Source organism: Chroicocephalus ridibundus, chromosome Z, assembly GCF_963924245.1.
Source record: "Chroicocephalus ridibundus chromosome Z, bChrRid1.1, whole genome shotgun sequence".
Taxonomy (NCBI): domain Eukaryota; kingdom Metazoa; phylum Chordata; class Aves; order Charadriiformes; family Laridae; genus Chroicocephalus; species Chroicocephalus ridibundus.
This window is the reverse complement of record NC_086316.1, coordinates 778454-797845: the sequence shown is the minus strand read 5'-3', so window position 1 is coordinate 797845 and position 19392 is coordinate 778454. Positions and strand designations below refer to the sequence as shown.

Below are 19392 nucleotides of genomic sequence, written 5' to 3'. Positions count from 1 at the left end.
TCTGGACACGCTCGAACATCTCAATGTCCCTCTTGTAGCGAGGGGCCCAAAACTGAACGCAGTACTCGAGGTGGGGCCTCACCAGTGCCGAGTACAGGGGGATGATCACTTCCCTAGTCCGGCTCACCACACTATTCCTGATATCCCCTTCCCCCTTCGTTTCTAGTTTAAAGCCCCGTCCGTGAGCCTTGCTAACTCTCGGCCTAGTGCCCTTTTCCCCTTTCGGGATCGGCTTTTCCCATTCTTAGCGAGCAGGCCCGGCGTCCTGCAGATCAAGCTATGATCACAGAACCCAAAGCCCTGCTTGTAGCACCAGTTTCGGAGCCAGGTGTTGATCTGTCCGATTTTCTTGTTTACCCATTCGTCAGTCCCCAAAACAGGAGGGACAGAGGAGAACACAGTTTGTGCTCCCGAAGCCTTGACGAGCCGTCCCAAGGCCCTGAGATCTTTCTCCATTGCCCTCGGACTTCTGCTCTCCAGCTCCTCACCGTCTGCCTGTACGATCACAAGCGGGTAATAATCGGAGGGACGTTTCAGGCCAGGAAGCTTCCCGGCGGTATCCCTACCACGGGCCCCAGGGAGGCAGCAGACCTCCCTGTGGGAAGGGTCCGGCCTGCATACGGGACCCTCCGTTCCCCTCAGAATGGACCCCCCTACGACTGTTGCCCTCCTCCTGCTCTTCACAGCAGCAGTCTTAATGCGTGGAGCTGGCTGCTTTGGCGACTCCCCGGATGGGGCTCTATCAGCATCCTTAGTTCCCTCACGGTCCGTCTCCAGAGGCCCGTAGCTGTTCTGTACGGGCCCCTGGGGGGGCATGGGGGGTCTGGAGGGGACCTCCTGCTGCCCCCAGCAGGTACCCGCTTCCATTCCCCGCCTCCATTCCCGCCCTCCTCTCCTAGTTCCCCTCCTTCTGCCTGGTGACAAGAGGGCAGGGGATCATGACCTACAGGCAAGACGTAAGGAGCGCAATGCCCGTCTGTCCTGTTGAGTGTCAATGGGTACATGTGACAACAGTTGCATTTCGATTAGGTGAAAAAGGGATAACGAAAAGCAAAAATTCCTGCTGAAACAAACTGCTGGTTAATCATCTGAAGTATAATCCACCAACTGGGTTTTTTTTATTTTTGCACAGAAAATGTACGTACTTGTTACCTAAAAGCACAAGAATATTTCCAGGGCGGGGAAAGTATCCACACCGGCAGCAGGAGGAGCCGGGCAGGACTCTGGCGAGAGGGTGGCGTTACGGGCACCTCGGCAGCGTGCAGCCACCGCAATGTCCCCAGCCCTGAGACACCGCCAGAGAGCTCGCAGGGATGGGCCTTGTCGTATTTACTTGGATTGAGGCAATTTTAACTACACTTGGTACGTGGGGGTTTTTTAATTACCTGACGCTTGATCCAAGGTACAGGCTTGTCAAAATTACTCCCCTGGGAACACAAACCCTAAGGATAAAGACGTGTCCGCAACGCGGTAGGGCTGTAGCGCGTGTCAGTGTTGAGTAGCGCGGCCCATTGTACCTTTGCAGGAACGACAGCGAAGGGTCAGCACCTGCAGGTGGGAAGTTCCTCTGGGTTGTTCATCTCACAGTACCTTCGGCTTTTTCAGAAGCAATGCATTTCGCATTTCTAGCGGTCACACAACCCCCGCCCCCCCCGCCTTAATTCACGCCACAGCATCCCCCTGCTCTCAGAAGTGTCACCTGGGGAGACATCAGTGAAAGGACCGGGTCTGTTCCCAGCAAGCCGCAACCGTGAGACAGACAAATCCTGAGCAGCAGCAGCATTAGCCCGCCTTACAGTGCCTCCCAAACAAATCTATCCCATTGAGCTGTCCCTCCAGCCCTCCTTTTTCATGCCTTTTCAGTTACTTCTGACAAAAATAAGCAAGGTGCCTTAATTTACAGATGGTTGTTTTGCAGCCATGTCTTGACTTTCTCCAAATTTCTATCCATCCATTGTATGTTGTCTTCAATGGTTTCGATAGCTTGCTGGACACAGCGAAGCCGTGCGCTTTTTTCATCCAGAGAACTGAAGAATTCTTTCACCTGTTGACAAAAATGTGAAAGAACAGTCGATGAAGAGGCGGCCACCTCTCAGTTGTGCAGGAAGACCAGAAGAAACTTGTGATCCTCGAACCTGGCCTTGGCTCTGCCCCGCCTCCCTTCCTCCCTGCTCCCCGGCCCGCCATCCCAAGAAGAGTTTTTTGAAAAGGTTTCGTAGCGGCTCGATCTCACAAGCCCGGCAAGATCACATTTCAAATTCGACCATAAAAAAACGCAGCTGCGGGAGCTGTCGTCTGGTTCCTGCTCGTTCAATAAACCCGTGTGGCCGTTTCAGCCGTGGCAGCTGCAGTGTTTCAGCGCAGACGTCACCGGGGAGACTGAGCGTCCCCTGCTCTGCCCGGTGGCTGCTCTGCTCCCGAACACACCTTCCCCCGAAGCTCGGCCGGGTGCTCCTGCTGGTACGGGCGGGACAACGGTGTGGGACAGACAAGAGACCGTGCGGCTGTTACTAGAGTGGCTCAAGGAGAGCCACTGACCTTTGCCTGCCGGCAGCTCCAGACCATTTGGAGGCGCAGCAGAAGCGTAAGTGTTGATGGCAAAGCACTTCCGGAAGTTTTCCCTACACAGGGACGTCTGCACCTCCTTTCATTTTGCTAAAAAAACCCCCTCCAACCTCCTCCAGTGCTTGGGGAAGCCGCTGCTCTCATCCTTGAAGCACTTGGGAAGGCAGCCACTGGAAACCTGGAGGCTGCTTCTGCTCCTTGAATTCACTGCATTCCCCGCGGCCGCTGCAAGTATTGGCAGCTGCCTCTTTCACTTTTTTCTTTTTTTTTTCTCTTGTTTTTTTCCCCAAGGAGGCAGTCCTGATCACAAGGCTCAGGCTTGAGCTGGCCTTAATGGCAGACGCTTTTAAAAGATACAGTGACTGTACATGCTGTACAAATTAAAGACATCATTTTCTGATAATTTACCTTGATGAGTGTGATACAAGACGCAAATACTTGTACAAAGTACCACAGAGACACAAATAGGATACAAGGAAGGGAGCTGCTGGATTTTCTCCCTCAGCCTCAGAGCGACTTTGCCTGGATTCAGAGACTTGTGCCTGAGTCCCACGGATCCCCAGGGAGACACAGCCCCATTTCTGGGTAGGACACGGAAATGTCCCTGCAGCCCCTGCCACTGGCCAAGATGCTGCTAGTGACAGACTGGGAGAGTCCGCTCGGATTTAAAATGAAGACTGAAGACCGTATTCTATATTCTCTCCTTTTATATTTAATATGGTTGCATTACTTAGGCCTGTGTTTTGCTGTAAAGCAGAAAAGTCTAAACTGGCAACAAAAATTGCAGCTTCTGAAAAGGCATTGTCAGGAATGCCATTATATCTGCACGTGGGCCAGTCTGGGTTTTTTACCATCGACAGGGACTGTGGATTAAGTCGACAAAATCATTATCCTCTGTGACACCCAGGAGCGCGGAGAATTTTCCCCAGAATAGAGGATACAGAACAGCGGTGTATTTCTCACTGGCCTTCAGCATTTGTCTTCTGTACAATCAGTGAACAGACCTACCGGTTTTTTCTCCCTGTTCTCCAGAGTCGGCAGAAAAAACAGAGGCAGGTAAAGCACGAACGGCAGACAAACGTTGACACGCTGCACCCAGGCCCGCTGCTTAAACAAAGAACATCCTCCTCCTGGGCATTGGCTTAATGCTCTCCCTTCAGTAACCTAACTCATCACCAACACCATCGTTTCGCACGGAAAACGCAGGGTCTTACCCTGACGCTTCATAACTGGCCGTGCTTTTACCATGTTAAGATTTAATCCCAATTTTAATTTCAGCTATACTACAGCTATGTTTTAAAACCAGAATCTGAATGGCTCACCTGTGCAAGCTGTGACCTTGTAGAGTACCGACTTGTCACTCCAGTGACGATGGTGGCTATGGAATTCGAACCGAGTTCAAATCTGGCAAAAAGAACCACCGATACTCAGAAAATGCCTATTTTTGGAGCCCGTAGAGTTTTAAAGTATAACTGGATAGAGAGAGCAGTAAAACAACTTCTGTTCCTTACTTTTCTACGAATTTCTCCCAATTTGCTTTCAAAAACGTCCAAGCCAGATGATAGCCGGATGGGTTTTTGGAAACAAATACAATAATATGTGGAAGATCCTGAGTTCTTACGATGTCACCACGCAGACCTTGATCCATTAACCTAAGAATCAATAGCAGAGACGGAAGTTGTTTAGACCAGGAGATAAACCTGGCAAATTACTCATTTGGTACCGAGTTTTTGGTTGGAAGTTCCCTTTTCTAAAGGTCCTGACGCGTCATTTCTGCCGGGTCACTTCCGACTTCTCACAACAAACTCCTCGGCCACATCCATCTTTCCCATCGCTGTTATTTTCACAGTTACAGCTACTTGGCAGACCTGTATTCTAAATACCAAGCATAAAATCGGGGCTACAGTTTGCTCCTACTCGAAATCTCCAAATTAATGACAGCCCATCCGCCCCCTGAAAGAAAGGTATTTGTTCTACGCTACGTGCCAGTGGAAAATTCGGACCTGCAAGTGCTGCCCAGGACTAAGGTGACCGAACAGCAATGCAACGCAGAGAATAAATAATGACATTACAGAAGAGCTAAAGCACGTCTCCAGTGATACGGGGACACAGCTCCATCGGTGTCGCATGCTGTCACCCCCATCAAACGGCGGAAGTCACAAAACGCGTGGTTTGCAGTTAACACCTGAAAACCTCAGTGGTGCTCAGCTCGCTTAAAAGCAGGAAACCTCAAATTTTTATAAGAAACGTACAGCATGTGTGCCTGTAATCACAGTCACTAGTAAGGTAAATGAAGAAGTGTCTATCAAGCACAGATCAGGTATCTTGCATTTTGTCCTAATTTGCTGCTGCAAATTCTGAGCGCGTTGACTCCTGGCACCAGAACACAGAAATGAAAAGGTGCAGCCACTTCCTCTGACCATATTACCCCTACAAAGCATTTGATACGCCATGAAATGCAAAAGCTCTGAAACGAGACTCTGAATAATTCTATTTCCCGTTTCAATGGTCGTAAAGTTTCTCCAAACACCTTGCTCTTCCTGTGTGACTACTTACCACTGAAGCTTGTCCTTACTTCTGCTGAGGCTGAGAGCCCATTCGATGTCGTCTCTCTCCACGCTGAAGGAGTGCAGTCTGTATTTACTGAGCAGGAAATCCCAGCCTTCGGATGTTTGCGCTCCGACAGCATACACTGCTGCCTTCACATCTGCTGGCAAGCTACAACAAGTTGAAGACCACGTTACTCTCCACGGCATACTTAGGACCACGGGTAGAGACATAACCACGTCACCGTCGCACGTCCACTCGCACGGCGGACAACGTATTCAAAAATACTGGTCCCTGGGGGGTATCAGACAGGGACCCCTGCAGCTGTGAAACACTTAAGCGTATCAGGCTGTATCTCGGTGTTGCTCCTGCCTTGGAAACGACTCCCAGAAATTCTGGACTCATCCTTTTTTTTTTTTTGTCCTTTATTTTCGTATGCTCCTTTCATGGCTATGGCCAGTGAGATACCGATACGGTCCCCTTTGGCCTGCCCAGGACAATCTCTCAGAGGTACTTTGGAGGGTGTTTTAGGGAGTTCTTCCACCATGAGGAGAAACAAACATCAGGTGAAGTTCATGAACAGTAGGGAACTGGTTTTACAGCGGCTATAGGTCAGTCTCCAGACATGTAAATCGGGGAATACATGTTATCTTCGCTTTCCAGAACATCTTTACCAAGCCAAGTTGTGGAGTTCCACATGATGTATGTGCTAGTTTGGGCACATATTATGCACCAAACTGCGAAGGCGCTGGGAACGTGAAGTCTAAGTTACAAAACCATGAAGGCTCAACTTCAGCGCCCGGAAAGGACTGAAGTTTAGCTCTTTTTGTAAATTAACTCTACTGGTATTAAACAGAGTATCAGAAAAGGCAGTAATAGTTACAGAACAGACCTCAAGGTCCCGTTGGATTTCTGCCATTCTGTAAAATATCCTTTGGCTTTGTCCACGCACGGCTGGTACCTGTGCACGCAGGCGAACAGCAGCAGCGAGCGCCTAAGAAATCTCTCAGACACTGAGCCTTCATCGCTCCAAGACTGCTCGTCAATCAGGTCTTTAAACAGATTGACTATATACTCCTAAGACACGGAAACAACACAGATATATTTTAAAGTGCGTTTTATAGGGTACAGGCACAGTTAGAACATTCTCGATTTTTAAAACCTTACCTTTAACTGTTTCTCTGTACCATCCGTATCCCTCCTCTCCACAAGCCTGTATATAGGAATCAGCTCGCTCATACCCTGGAGTACAGGCATGATTTGTCTTTCGTGTTTCAGGTACAAACTCAAATCAAAAGCTTTGGAAATCGACAATTTGTTTACGCTAAGGAAGCAGGCGACAGGGGATAAAACAAGTTATAATTAAAACGTAAAAGCAAAAGCAAAAACTTAAAAGCAAAAGCAAACTTAAAAACTTAAAAGCAATTTTTTTGCGGAAAACTATACAAATAGGAATGCCTTAAGAGTATTTTCAAATCTCTTTTTAACTCTGCTTTTGGAAGTGAAATGTTGCTCAGCAGCTACCCAAGCTATGAAACCTAACCTTTAACCTTTGACCTAAGAAACGGACTGTAAAAGAATGACCTCGGAAGACCGACCTTTTCCCCGCCTCTCTCACGCGCCGAGGTTATCCCAGCAGAGCCTCTCCCTCCTGCCCTCTCCCACTATTGCTTTTGCTCTGCAAACCACACACGTACAGAAGGAATCCCACCACTGAGATGACCTCCTCGGCAAAACACCCTTCCAGCTCAACATGTAGGTATTTGGCCTGCAGTAAGCCTCGAAGCTACAACGCCAACCGCTCCTTCACTGTCTTTACCTGACTCGGCAAACTCTCTCCTACCCCTGCCAGACACCTCTCAACGGTTTCTTCCAAGAGCAAATAGAGAACACCCAAGAGGTCTTTGCTCACTCCCCCTGCTCGTTTGTTCATCCTTCTGTGAATCCTTTTCTTCGGACTCCTTTCCATGTCAGCTCCCTGCACACGCTCTCATTTTGTCCTTATTCACCCGTCTCTTCTGCCTCAAAATACAAGTATGCTCTAGTCACCCATCACAAAATGAACTCTGCTTAACTCAATTTGCATCTCTAGCTGTCCCTTCCTCCTTCCCTCTCGAAGCTCCTCGAACGTGCTGAAAATCTCACTTCACTCTCCTCTTTCCAAACGAGAAAGACCTTTCCTCTGCTGTCCAAATGAAAATCGCAACTAGGCCTGCTGACATCCCCTTCAGCTGCCAGCTCAAATTCATACGATCTTAATTATCGCCCGTCTCCCTGCCGCTGCCCTCTTTCTCAAACACCGGGAGCTCAGACCGGGAATTACTTCGGCCGGTTCCTTAGTTCTCTGAGCTGCGCACAAATGTTGGCAAAGCGCCTCTAGGACACAGCCTTTCCTAATGCATCCCCGGGAACCAAGATTAACCCCGATCAGAATCACATCACGTCTGTATGACTGTAACAGCCTTGTTTCTAAACAACAAATGGCACCGGGATCTTTCCAGGTGCAAAACCATTATCCTAGTCCTTCACGCTTCACGCTTCACACTGGCATCCTTCCCTTAGCCAACAACAAATATTGAACACAACATGTTTCGCTAAATAGGGTTAGATAAATCCACTGCAAGCGAGAAAAATCCTCGGCTTACACTGCTGTAAGCAGGAAAAGAATACGCTCTCCACCTACTTAACAGATTTAAGGAATACTACGTACTTATCGGCACTTCCTTCCCCAGTAGTATACATGCAGAAACACAGAGTTTGTATTTTCTTCAGACTTGGGCAGAAGGCCATACCTCACGAGCTGGAATACGTTGTTAACCAGACTGGCTCTGTCGTTGCTGCTAATTGCTGTGTGGTTCTCTTTCAAAAGGTTAATCAGGCGATCCCATCCGTCATCTTCGTAGTGCACAATGTAATACCCATTCATGTCCACGTTGAATTTAACCCACTCCACCTCTTCCGGGAGGATAATGACATCTGGAAACGAAAATGGAACTCCTTTTTTTTTTCTTATTGATTCAAACACATCCTCATACTACACCCAATGACAGCGTTATTCTCATTTCAGGCATTTAAAGAACACAGGAACACGGTTTCTAAATACATCAACAGATTGATGTCGTGGTATTATGGGGCTGACAAAAAATTGCTTCTCCGGTACCAGTAGTTCCGGTTCCCCGGTCCGAAAAAAACTGTGCAAAACTAAAAGGCTTGCAAACAAACGTTGAATACATTAATCTCCTATTTCGTCAAAGAAATTACCTGCTTTAGTTGTCATCAAAAATCTCTCCACCGTGTCAGATTTACTGGTAATGTAGGTTAGAGGAACGTGCCACGAGTACCTATTGCAAAACAGAAGTGCTTTGTTTAATGAAAGAACTTCACAAAAGCTTCTCCAACTTGTCCCAGTCCAACCGCTGAGTAATACCTTTGCCCGCGCGGTAACGGCAACGCGCTGCACTCGCACCTCTGCGCTCAGCGCAGAGCCAGAGGCACCTAGCCAGCTTTCGTTTTGTTTGCTTGGGGGATGACTGACACTGAAGCCGCAACACTACAAACTTTCCAGCCTGGTCCCGCTGGCACGTCTCCAGTGTGGGCTCGCCCAGAGGCGCAGACACTGCAGCTCTGCAGCTCTGTCACCACCGTGGCCAGGCGTGCGGGGTCCAAGGACAGGAGTGCTACCGATCCCGAGCTACACCGGGAAAGCCTCCCAGCCAAACAGCTCAGGGAGCGCTCCTCGAGAAGCAATAGTGAGAGCTCTTACTGGACATCGCTGCCTGCCATAGGACAGTATTTCGGTTTGTGTGCTGAGATTGCCCCGTTTCGTTTACCCTGTGGACAAGGCAGCGTCTACTCCCTTCACGTAGCGCTCCTGCTGCAGGTGGACGTTCTTCCCTCTCACTGTGACAGTTACCAGGGGAAAGCCTTTTTGCAGCGTCCAGGTGTCCATCATTGCCCTCACGTCAGGAGGTTCTCTGTTAGTCCAGTGCTGGTTTTTAGTGAGGGAAAAAGACAACACGGAGGAAGAGGAAGAAGACAGGAGTACACTGACAGTGAAACAGAAGCGGGTATGTCAGAACTCTAAAAGGCCCTCGGTATTGGTAAGCTCTACATAGGTGCGGTTAGACTGGATGACATCTCCAGCTGTTTATTTTGTGGGCGGTCTCATATAGTTAATGACATCTCATTAAGTTCTGCTGCTTTGCAGTCAGCCCTGGGCACAGGAGTAGGATTTCTGTCCGACGTCAGAGAAAACAGATCTCCCGTGGAACTGAGGAAACTTTACGCTCCCTAGGACCGTGCTCAAGCGGTAAAGGATGCTTTTGGAAGGGGCACGGATCAATGCCACGGCACGGAACAGTAACATCAGAGGGCACAGACACGTGCCAAACTCCTAAGCACTGGCAGGTGGAAAACCAGATACTTACTGCACTTGAAGATGACTGTTGGCTGCTTCTGCAAAAACCATCACCTGGTAGTCCATTTTTATCGTTACCTATTGTAGGGCAAATCTGAAAGGAAAAAACCCCAAAGTTTTGGGTCATCTCGCTTTGATGTCATAATCGTAAGTACTGGCCACAGTCCTCAGTAATATATTAGAGACAAAACACCAGAAGTTAGGAAATTTGAAAAAAAAAAAAGAGAATAAGGAATACTTGCATTTGTCATGCTGTTCCACAAATCTTCATTTTTTGTATTCTGATAGCTGTATTTCTGCAGGTACTGGACAAGTCCAGCTTTAAACACATCAGCAGTCAGGTAGTCCCTCAGCATATTTAATACGCAAGATCCCTGAAAAAAAGAGTCACAAAGTGTTTACACAACTACCCCTTTAGCTGGCAAGGTGCTTGTTTCAGAAGAGTTCCAGCATACCACTAATCTACATAGCAGTTCACTTTTCTATGTCCCTCTGAATAAAAAAATACTCAGCTTTTATGCATATTGAAACAGTACTTTGGTCTTTTTGTGACGACGGCTCTTAAAAATATCACCGATTGAGCAAGTGATGTTATTGGTTTTTTTAATTACTATACATGCCAGCACCACACGATGCTCCAGTGAAAAACACTCCTTGGGTTAAGACCCTAAAAAAGTGCTTTAAGACTAAATTGATACAGAACAGGTAGAAGAAGCAAAGGCTTCCTCATTTGAGAAATCGAAAACGCAACTGCCCTTTGAATCCACCCAGGTGTTTCCAACAAGGCATTATTCCAGTCATAAAACACTTAACACCGTGACTCAGGGACATCTTGTATGTAGGGGTAAAATCAGTAAAATGCAATTGACTAGTACAAGCAGCACAACTGAAATCAGCAGCAGTTATGCACTTTACCTTCTCATAGGAAACGCTATCAAACATTTCTAAAATTTGAGCTGGATCTTCCACAGAAGTAGATATAGCGTGTGAGGAATTTAAGGCATCCACTGCCATGGCATCAAAACATCTCCGTAAGAAATAGTCTTCCTGATGGGAGGCAAAACCAAATATTACTACTAAATTTTGCTCGGTGACTACTGAATCCCTACGCGTTCGCTTCTCAGTCCATTCCCCATGATCTTTTAAGCCACACAAAGGAAAGAAGACTCAGCTTCCTTTTTATTCCAGAGCATAAAAATAACCTCCAACCAGTAGTACAGACAGCCAAGTGACTTCTGGTGTTTTAAACTAACTTAAATAGTTGAGCTAGTGAGACTTCAAAATAACTCCAAAAAGACACCTGCACATTCCAACAGTTTGATGACAGAGTGGTCAGTAAGCGTAAAAAAAAATTTAAAAAAAAGAAAAAAAAGGAAAAATGTGAATTTCCCTATTATCGTAGCCACTTAGGCTATGGCAAAATTCTGCCCAGATGCACCGTCCATCTGACTTCGGCAGAAAATGTCACGTATCGGGCCTCTGCTAGAGCTAGTGGAAGGATTTTGGTGTTTTCAAATCTGACCCTCTTTGAAGAAATCAGACAAAAGAATTTCTTTACATTTTTGGAAGTCTAAGTCTCTTCAAAAAAAGAATACGTTTGCACCGCAATCGTTAACTTCCGTCATCAGTTCACAAAAACATTTACATGTAGTTAAATCGATATTCCTATCCTTCCCAGTTAACGTCAGATCATCCTATCAAACAGAAATTTAAAAGTGGTTCACAGCACTAATCTGTTTCATCTTTGTCCTTACTCAGTAGTGGATTTAGAAGGCAGTTATAAAACAAGAATACAGTAACGGCTGCTTACAACTCTCAGTTCTGGATGGGTAACGCTGACTGAGACGAACTCCATAAACTTCGCAAACCCTTCATTTAACCACAGGTCATTCCACCACTCCATGGTAACAAGGTTGCCAAACCACTGGGGGGAAAAAAAAAGGACTTCTGACATTAAATACACAATTTCTCACAAAGGTTGCATTGCATTGAGAGGGCTGGCAGATGTTATTGCTAGACCACTCTCCATCGTCTTTGCAAGGTCATGGGGAACAGGAGAGGTGCCTGAGGACTGGAGGAAGGCTGACATCGCTCCAATCTTTAAAAAAGGCAAGAAGGAGGAGCCAGGGAACTTGTCCTGGTTCCGGTGGGGATAGGGTTAATTTTCCCTGGTATTCCATGCCATGTGAGCCACGCCCACCCTGAGCTGCCGGGGGAGGGGACAGGAAGTTGCTGCTTAAAAGCGGGCTGGGGCATCCCGGGGCCTGCCGGTCGGCGAGCGGCGGGGAGCGGCGGTTCCGTAATCGCGTTTGTATATTCCCCTACCCGTGTTGTTGTTGTTGTTTGCCTGTTCCCTTTGCTGTTCTGTTAAACTGCCTTTGTCCCAACCCAAGAGTCTTGCCTTTTCTTACGATCCTTCCTCTATTAGGAAGGCACGTGCGAGCGGCACGTGGTTCTTTGTTGCCATCTGAGGCTAAACCACGACAGAACTACAGACCGGTTAGTCTCACCTCTGTCCCCGGGAAGGTAATGGAGCGACTCATTCTGGATGTCATCTCCAAACACGTTGAGGAACAGGAAGTCATTGGAAGTGGTCAACATGGATTTACCAAGGGCAAATCATGCCTGACCAATCTGATAGCTTTCTGTGATGTTATAACGGGTTGGCTGGATGAGGGGAGAGCCGTAGATGTCATCTACCTTGACCTTAGCAAGGCTTTTGACACTGTCTCCCACAACATCCTCATTAGGAAGCTGAGGAAGTATGGGCTAGACGAGGTGACAGTGAGGTGGATCGAGAGCTGGCTGTGCGACAGAGCTCAGAGGGTTGTGATCAGCGGCACAGAGTCCAGTTGGAGGCCTGTAACCAGTGGTGTCTCCCAGGGGTCAATACTCGGTCCAATTTTGTTCAGTATATTCACTAATGACCTGGATGATGGGACAGAGTGTATCCTCAGCAAGTTCGCTGATGATACCAAACTGGGAGGGGTGGCTGACACTCCGGGGGGCCGTGCTGCCATCCAGCGTGACCTGGACAGGCTGGAGAGCTGGGCAGAGAAGAACCTAATGAGGTTCAACAAAAGCAAGTGTAGGGTCCTCCACCTGGGGAGGAAGAATGCTAAGCACCAGTATAGGTTAGGGGTGGACCTGCTGGGAAGTAGTTCTGAGGAGAAGGATCTGGGGGTCCTGGTAGACAGTAAATTATCCACAAGCCAACAATGTGCCCTTGTTGCCAAAAAGGCCAATGGAATCCTGGGCTGCATAGGGAAGAGTGTGGCCAGCGGGTCGAAGGAGGTCATTCTCCCCCTCTACTCTGCACTGGTGAGGCCACAGCTGGAATACTGCGTCCAGTTTTGGGCTCCCCGGTTCAAGAGGGACAGGGAACTACTGGAGCAGGTCCAGCGTAGGGCACCTAAGATGATTGAGGGACTGGAGCATCTCCCTTACGAGGAAAGGCTGAGAGAGCTGGGACTCTTTAGCCTGGAGAAGAGAAGGCCGAGGGGAGACCTTATTAGGCCTTAGAGGGCATATAAGTATCTAAAGGGTGGGTTGAAGGAGGATGGTGCCAGACTCTTTTCATTGGTTCCCAGTGATAGCACGAGGGGCAACGAGCACAAGTTAGAACACAGGAATTCCCGTTCAAATACACGGAAAAACTTCTTTACGGTGAGGGTGACAGAGCACTGGAACAGGCTGCCCAGGGAGGGTGCGGAGTCCCCTTCTCTGGAGATTTTCAAGACCCGCCTGGCTGCAGCCCTGAGGGATGTGCTCGGGGCAACCCTGCTTTGGCAGGGGGGTGGGACTAGATGATCTCTAGAGGTCCCGTCCAACTCTGAAGTTTCTGTGATTCTGTGATTTATGAAGCTGCATTTATGGTATGTTATTGACCGCTACGGAACCTTTTGCTAGTGATACAGCTTGCTCTGGCCTCTTCCCATTGCACTCTCCTTTTAGCAGTAATACAGCAAAACATGGGCTTCTACTCACATTCCACTCACAAGAAACCTTGCACAGAAACCCCGTTTGGCAGGGAAGCCGCGTATGAAATGGCGCACCTTTCCAAACTTCCATGTTCCCATTTTGGCGGCCTAAAATTAATTTCAAGGGCTGTCAGTGGTGCAAAGGCCCCACAGTGCTGGAGCTGCTGGACTGAACGCAATTGTACCTCCAGCCCTGCGCGTCGGTGCAGCCTGCCAGCACTCCTTCCCCAAAAGCAGTCCTCCTCGTTCACAGACGAGCCCTCAAGCAGAGGCCGCTTTTTTCAGCTTCCAGCTCCAAGATCCTCCTCCCCGCACAGCATCCATCAACCCTGACCCCTCTGCAGGCCCTTCTGAACTCCTTATTCTTCCCCAGATCTCACCTGATGAGCCAGCTCATGGGCTATTATCATAGTAATCTGAAGTTTAGAAGACGCCGAGGACTTTTCAGGGTCATACAACAATGCGGATTCCCGGTATGTGGTCAATCCCCAGTTTTCCATAGCACCAGACTGAAAATCAGGAAGAGCTGCTAAATCTAGAAAAAAACATTAAAATACTACTGGTATCGTTTTCCTCAATAAAGAACTCGCTTACCTGCTCCTCCCACTTCATGACTGCTCCCACATAAGCACAGGTATCACACACACTTCTAAAGGCTCTCTTTAATGTAATTGCAAAAACATACTTTCAAAAAAAGCTCTACACAGAAGACAAGGATCTTCAGCTCCCAGTGGAGCTTTTCCTCAAGTTCTGTCAAGCAGACACTTACTCCAAAAGCCTCTGAGCCAATCTGGGCCCTGTCTTAATACTCTAAATTTCTGGTTTTGTGGTATTTTACTGTCGGTGCTTAATAATGTTCTTGAATGCATGAAATTATTTAACACTTACCTTGTTTCGGTAAAGGATATGGAATGCTGAAGTAATCCTCATAGAAGTCTAAAAGTTTCACCGCAGCATCCAACGCGTAATCAGCTTGCTTGATCTTGTCTGGCACCGTATACACAGAAATCTACGGCAGACAAGCAGGCAGCACTTCAACCCCAACATCAGAAGCTTACAGAAGTTGCTCTTTACCACAGTTACTTCGATGACCATAAAAAGGGACACTAGAGCACACGCCTATCACGTCTCGTACAGGGGCTACTGAAACATTTGCAGAAAAACATTATCGGAATTAGGAAAACAAGTGTTAAAACTCACCCACGAGAACCACCACACCCCTCCAAAGACTTCTACTATTTCCAGCCCTACCACGATAGAGTCACTCAACTGACACAGGTCTCCATTAGTGCTGATACTCCATGAAAACTGGAGTTCATTTGTCTTTAATTATACAATCTTAGATGAAACAAGCTGTCACCGATGCATGGAACTGTCTAAGAAGTAAGCCCGTTACCAAAAACCCGTGAAACTCACAAAGCCCAGAATGCAAATTGATCACCCAAGTACAGAATCAATTCCTTTCTCTCTTTTCCCTCCTGCAAAACGTCGAGACATATAAATCAGATGATCTAACTGCAAAGTAAAACATTATGTATTCATACAGACTTAAATACAAAAAAGCTCTTAGAAAATGGGACAGAGTTACCTTAACTCCGCGACTGGTTATTTTGCTGACGGATTTAAAGTCCGAAACGATAAAGGCCACGAGGTACGTACTCATCTTGACAGTGGTATCAAAATGGTCCTCAACAAGCCAGGGAGTTAGATTCACAGACTTCACCTAAAAAACGAGCACAGCGCATCACCCAGTGTACTACCTGCGAGGACCCTGGCACCAACAGTTGCTGTCTTTCTTCTCACTTTACAGATACTGCATTTTAAAGATAGATACTACGTTACAGTTTAAAGCTATTACATTAGTTTACAAAGACATACTGGAAAAAAGCCATCCCCATGCCCACCCTTCCCCACAGCGAGAACGGAACTGCGCATACGTATAGACATAGGGGCACTTCCATTCAGAAGCGTTACTTACTTCTACACCGGTAAAACCAGAAAAACAAAAACGCTGTTGAGCCCACCGATGGAATTAATCTCTGCTCACGCCGATGGAATTAATTAATCTCACATTGATGGAATTAATCTCACACAACTTTAGCTGATCAGCAGCTGTATAAATCTCAGCAGCCGTTGTTACATGCGAGAGAAGCGAGCTCCTCCAAATCGTGACTCAGCTACCTCGGGTGTGTGGTTTCGCATAAAATGAGGCACTGTTGGAGGTATCCATTTCCCCTCTTGGTTACAGAGAGCCCTAGCTGACCAACTTGACCGGCAACACGTTTAGCCCCACTGAACTGTAACACTGCCACTCACTCCTTAGTCATTTTTTTATCTGTTTCTCTACAAAAGAATTGATTTTTGTTATACCAACTTTCCAGACTTTTCATTTTTGAAAGGTACTTGGGTGAGGGGTGGGAAGTGCTGTTCCCTCGTATAAAGGTTAGTTTCCTTGCAAACCAGCAACTAATAGAACAGAAGAACTTACGGAGAATCTCTTACGCCCAAAGGAAGATCCAATGTACAAAACACAGTTAAGCCCATATATGCACACGTATTTATAATCGCAAACAATATCTGTAGCTACTACACGTACAGCACTTTCACTCTGAGATGTTTTTTCAGAAGTCCAAAGGTTATTTTTTTTTTCACAGAGAAAGTCCTGTTTATCTGACAATTAAGTTAAGACACATGAATCATGTATTTATTCACACACATTTCATCACTCATCTTAAAATCTAAGATCAACATGGAAAGCATTGTGTGAGTAAAAGAAAGATTTTGGAGGCTGCGCTGTGCTGATCATTCTCACACTTCTGCTGAGAAGCAGGAACCCATACGATGCATTATTTTCTTCATTCTGTTTTAACCTTGTGTCAAGACTACCAGCAATAGCACACACACGCTAATGGGAAGGGAAGGGGAGGAGAGGGGAGGGGAAGGGGAGGAGAGGGGAGGGAAGGAAAAGGAAGGGGAGGGAAGGGAAAGGGAGGGGAGGGGAGGGGAGGGAAGCTTGGAAAGGACCTTTAAAGGCCATCTAGTCCAACCCCCCTGCCATGAGCAGGGACCTCTTCAACTAGGTCAGGTTGCTCAGAGCCCTGCCCAGCATGGCCTGGAATGTCTCCAGGGATGGGGTGTCTACCACGCCCCTGGGCAACCTGGGCCAGTGTCTCACCAAACATGTTCAGGTCATCATTCCCAATAAAAGCAACTGCCTGAATATTCTGTTCTCCTTTTGCTTTTGTGTTTCAAAGACCATCAGTCAACAGCACATCATTAAAAGTATCCACCTACAATTGGCATATTGGACAGCGCAAGGTGCTTTGGTTCCCTCCTGATCTTAATTGAGAACCTGGCTTTGAAGGCTGGTTCATCAAAACATGGGAAGGCCATTCGCGCAGCTGTCGGCTCAAACTGTGTTGCTGCAAGCACTCTAAGTGGGGGGAAAAAAAAGGGTTACGGTCAAACACCTTCATAGACACAGCGATGTCTGAAAACAGAGTAATTTCACATTTACACAGTAACTACAGGTACTACCAAAAGCTTCTGCATATCACAGAATCATAGAATAGCAGAATGTTTAGAGTTGGAGGGGACCTTAAAGGCCACCCAGTGGCACCCCCTGCCCTGGGCAGGGACACCTCCCACCAGCCCAGGTTGCTCCAAGCCCCGGCCAACCTGGCCTTGAACCCCTCCAGGGATGGGGCAGCCACAGCTTCTCCGGGCAACCTGGGCCAGGGGCTCACCACCCTCACAGCCAAGAACTTCTTCCTCAGATCTCACCTAAATCTCCCCTCTTCCAGTTTAAACCTGCTCCTTCTTGTCCCGTGGCTCCCCTCCCTGCTCCAGAGTCCTTCCCCAGCTTTCCTGGAGCCCCTTGAGGGACTGGAAGGGGCTGGAAGGTCTCCCCGGAGCCTTCTCTTCTCCAGGCTGAACGCCCCCAGCTCTCTCAGCCTGTCCCCACAGCAGAGGGGCTCCAGCCCTCCAAAAAGGGTTACCTGAGTTCTCCTTCCCGGGTCCTGTAGGTGCTTTTATAAAAGCCATGGAAGGACTCGGAGAGATTTGCCCGGTACTGGATGCGGAGGGTGTAGTTGTGCCCAGCCCGCAGGGGCTCAGCGGTGAGGAGTGCCACCTGCTCCAGGGCCTGCTGCTCCACCACCCGCGCCTCCTGCGCCGGGCGGCCGTGGCCAGCCTCGACGGTGGCCCTGGCGATCCTCAGGTGCTTGCTGTGCAGGACTACCGCGCTGGTCTGCCAGGTGACTGTAACCTCGATGGCGGCGCTGCCGGCGAAGGTCAGGGTGGTGAGGTTGGGATGGATGACGAGGTGGTAACGCAGTGGGACAACATCCTTGGGGAGTCTCACCCCCTGCCAGGGGAAGGGCGTGCTGTCACCGCCGAGAGCCAGAGCCGCGCTCAGCAGCCCCACCAGCCCCGCCGCCACGGCCAGCGACGGCCATGGGGGCGGCCCGGCCCGCCGCCGCGGCGCCATTTTACACCCGCCGCCTGAGGGAGCCGGGAAGGAACGGCGGGAATTCCCCCGCTGGGCACAGCCCTGGGGCGCGTGGCGCGGCACCGCACCGCACCGCACCGCGCCGCGCCGCAGCCCCGGCAGCCCCCAGACCGCCTGCCGCGGCCGCCGGCCCCCGGCGCCGCCGCTGCCGCCCGTCGCGATGGCGGGAGGCAAAGCGAAAGCGAAAGCGAAAGCGGGGGGCCGGGCACTCCGCGCTGCCCGCCCCGGCCCGGCCTCCGCCGCGGGTGGCTGATGCCGGCGCCGCCGGGGAAGGGGAGTGGCTGAGGCGCTGCGGGTCGGTTACTGAACGGGAGCCGCCTGGGGAGAGGCTGAGGCGCGCTGGAGGCGGAGACACCCGTAGGGGACCTGCTCTGCCGGGCCCCCCCTCGCACCCCTGCGGAGCCCCGCCGCCCCCGACAGCTGGAGGGACTGCATTGGATCCCGCTTGCGGCCCCGGGGAGCCCTGCTGTTCCCCAGGCAGCTGGAGGGGCTCTGCCGGGCCCCGCGGGGAGCCCCGCGGCTCCCCAGGCCCCACGGGGCCTTCCGTGGGGCCCTGCGAGGCCGGGAGAAGCCCTGGGGCTCTTGGCGGGGACTGCTTGGCCCAGCTCGTGCATCAAGAGGAGTGTGGCCAGCAGGTGGAGGGAGGTCATCCTTCCCCTCTAATCTGCCTTGCTGAGGCCACATCTGGAGCGCCGTGTCCAGTTCTGGGCTCCTCGGTTCAAGAAGGACGGGGAACTGCTGGAGAGAGTGCAGCACAGACCTACCAAGATGCTGAGGGCACTGGAACACCTCTCTGATGAGGAAAGGCTGAGGGATTTGGGTCTCTTCAGTCTGGAAAAAAGACGGCCGAGGGGGGAATCTCATCAACACTTACAAATACTGAAAGGGGGGGTGTCAGGAGGATGGGGCCAGGCTCTTCTCAGTGGGGCCGGGGACAGGACAAGAGGTAAAGGAAACAAACTTGAGCGTAGCAAGTTCCACCTAAACGTGAGGAGGAACTTCTTCACTTTGAGGGTGGCAGAGCCCTGGCACAGGCTGCCCAGAGAGGTGTGGAGCCTCTGCTCTGGAGATACTCCAAACCCGCCTGGAGACGCCATCGTGTGCCACCTGCTGTGGGTGACCCTGCTCTGGCAGGGGTTGGACTGGGTGATCTCCAGAGGCCCCTGCCGACCCCGGCCAGTCTGGGATTCTGGGATTCTGGGCCCCACCCCAGCAGGGGGGAGTGAGTGAGTGAGCGGCTGCGTGGTCCTGGTCGCTGGCCGGGGTGAAACCACGACATGCTGCTCTAGCCTTGACAAGAACATGGAGACCTAAAACGCGTCAAGGGCTTACTTGTCTTTCATTCCTCTATTCAGAGAAAGCAATTCCACTGC

At 49.6% G+C, this 19392-nt stretch overlaps 1 protein-coding gene across 3 annotated transcripts; it reads right to left on the bottom strand.

Annotated features, from left to right (window-relative positions):
* Positions 1-1094: 1094 nt before the first annotated feature.
* On the bottom strand, positions 1095-18211 carry LOC134508600 (endoplasmic reticulum aminopeptidase 1-like). Of its 3 annotated transcripts, none has more exons than XM_063320425.1 (18): positions 17508-18211; positions 16804-16942; positions 15098-15232; positions 14398-14518; positions 13890-14044; positions 11340-11453; positions 10445-10576; positions 9772-9903; positions 9540-9623; positions 8943-9100; positions 8374-8453; positions 7905-8088; positions 6280-6436; positions 6005-6189; positions 5122-5283; positions 4077-4217; positions 3888-3969; positions 1095-2044 (listed from the first exon to the last, which is right to left on the bottom strand). In XM_063320425.1, exons 1-18 carry the CDS (start codon positions 17996-17998, stop codon positions 1898-1900), a joined length of 2799 nt encoding a protein of 932 aa, XP_063176495.1. In that variant the 5' UTR covers positions 17999-18211; the 3' UTR covers positions 1095-1897. The 3 variants fall into 3 exon arrangements, with proteins under 3 accessions (XP_063176495.1, XP_063176496.1, XP_063176497.1); XM_063320427.1 differs by lacking the exon at positions 1095-2044 and adding an exon at positions 3316-3586; XM_063320426.1 differs by lacking the exon at positions 11340-11453.
* Between the last annotated feature and the right edge of the window lie 1181 nt (positions 18212-19392).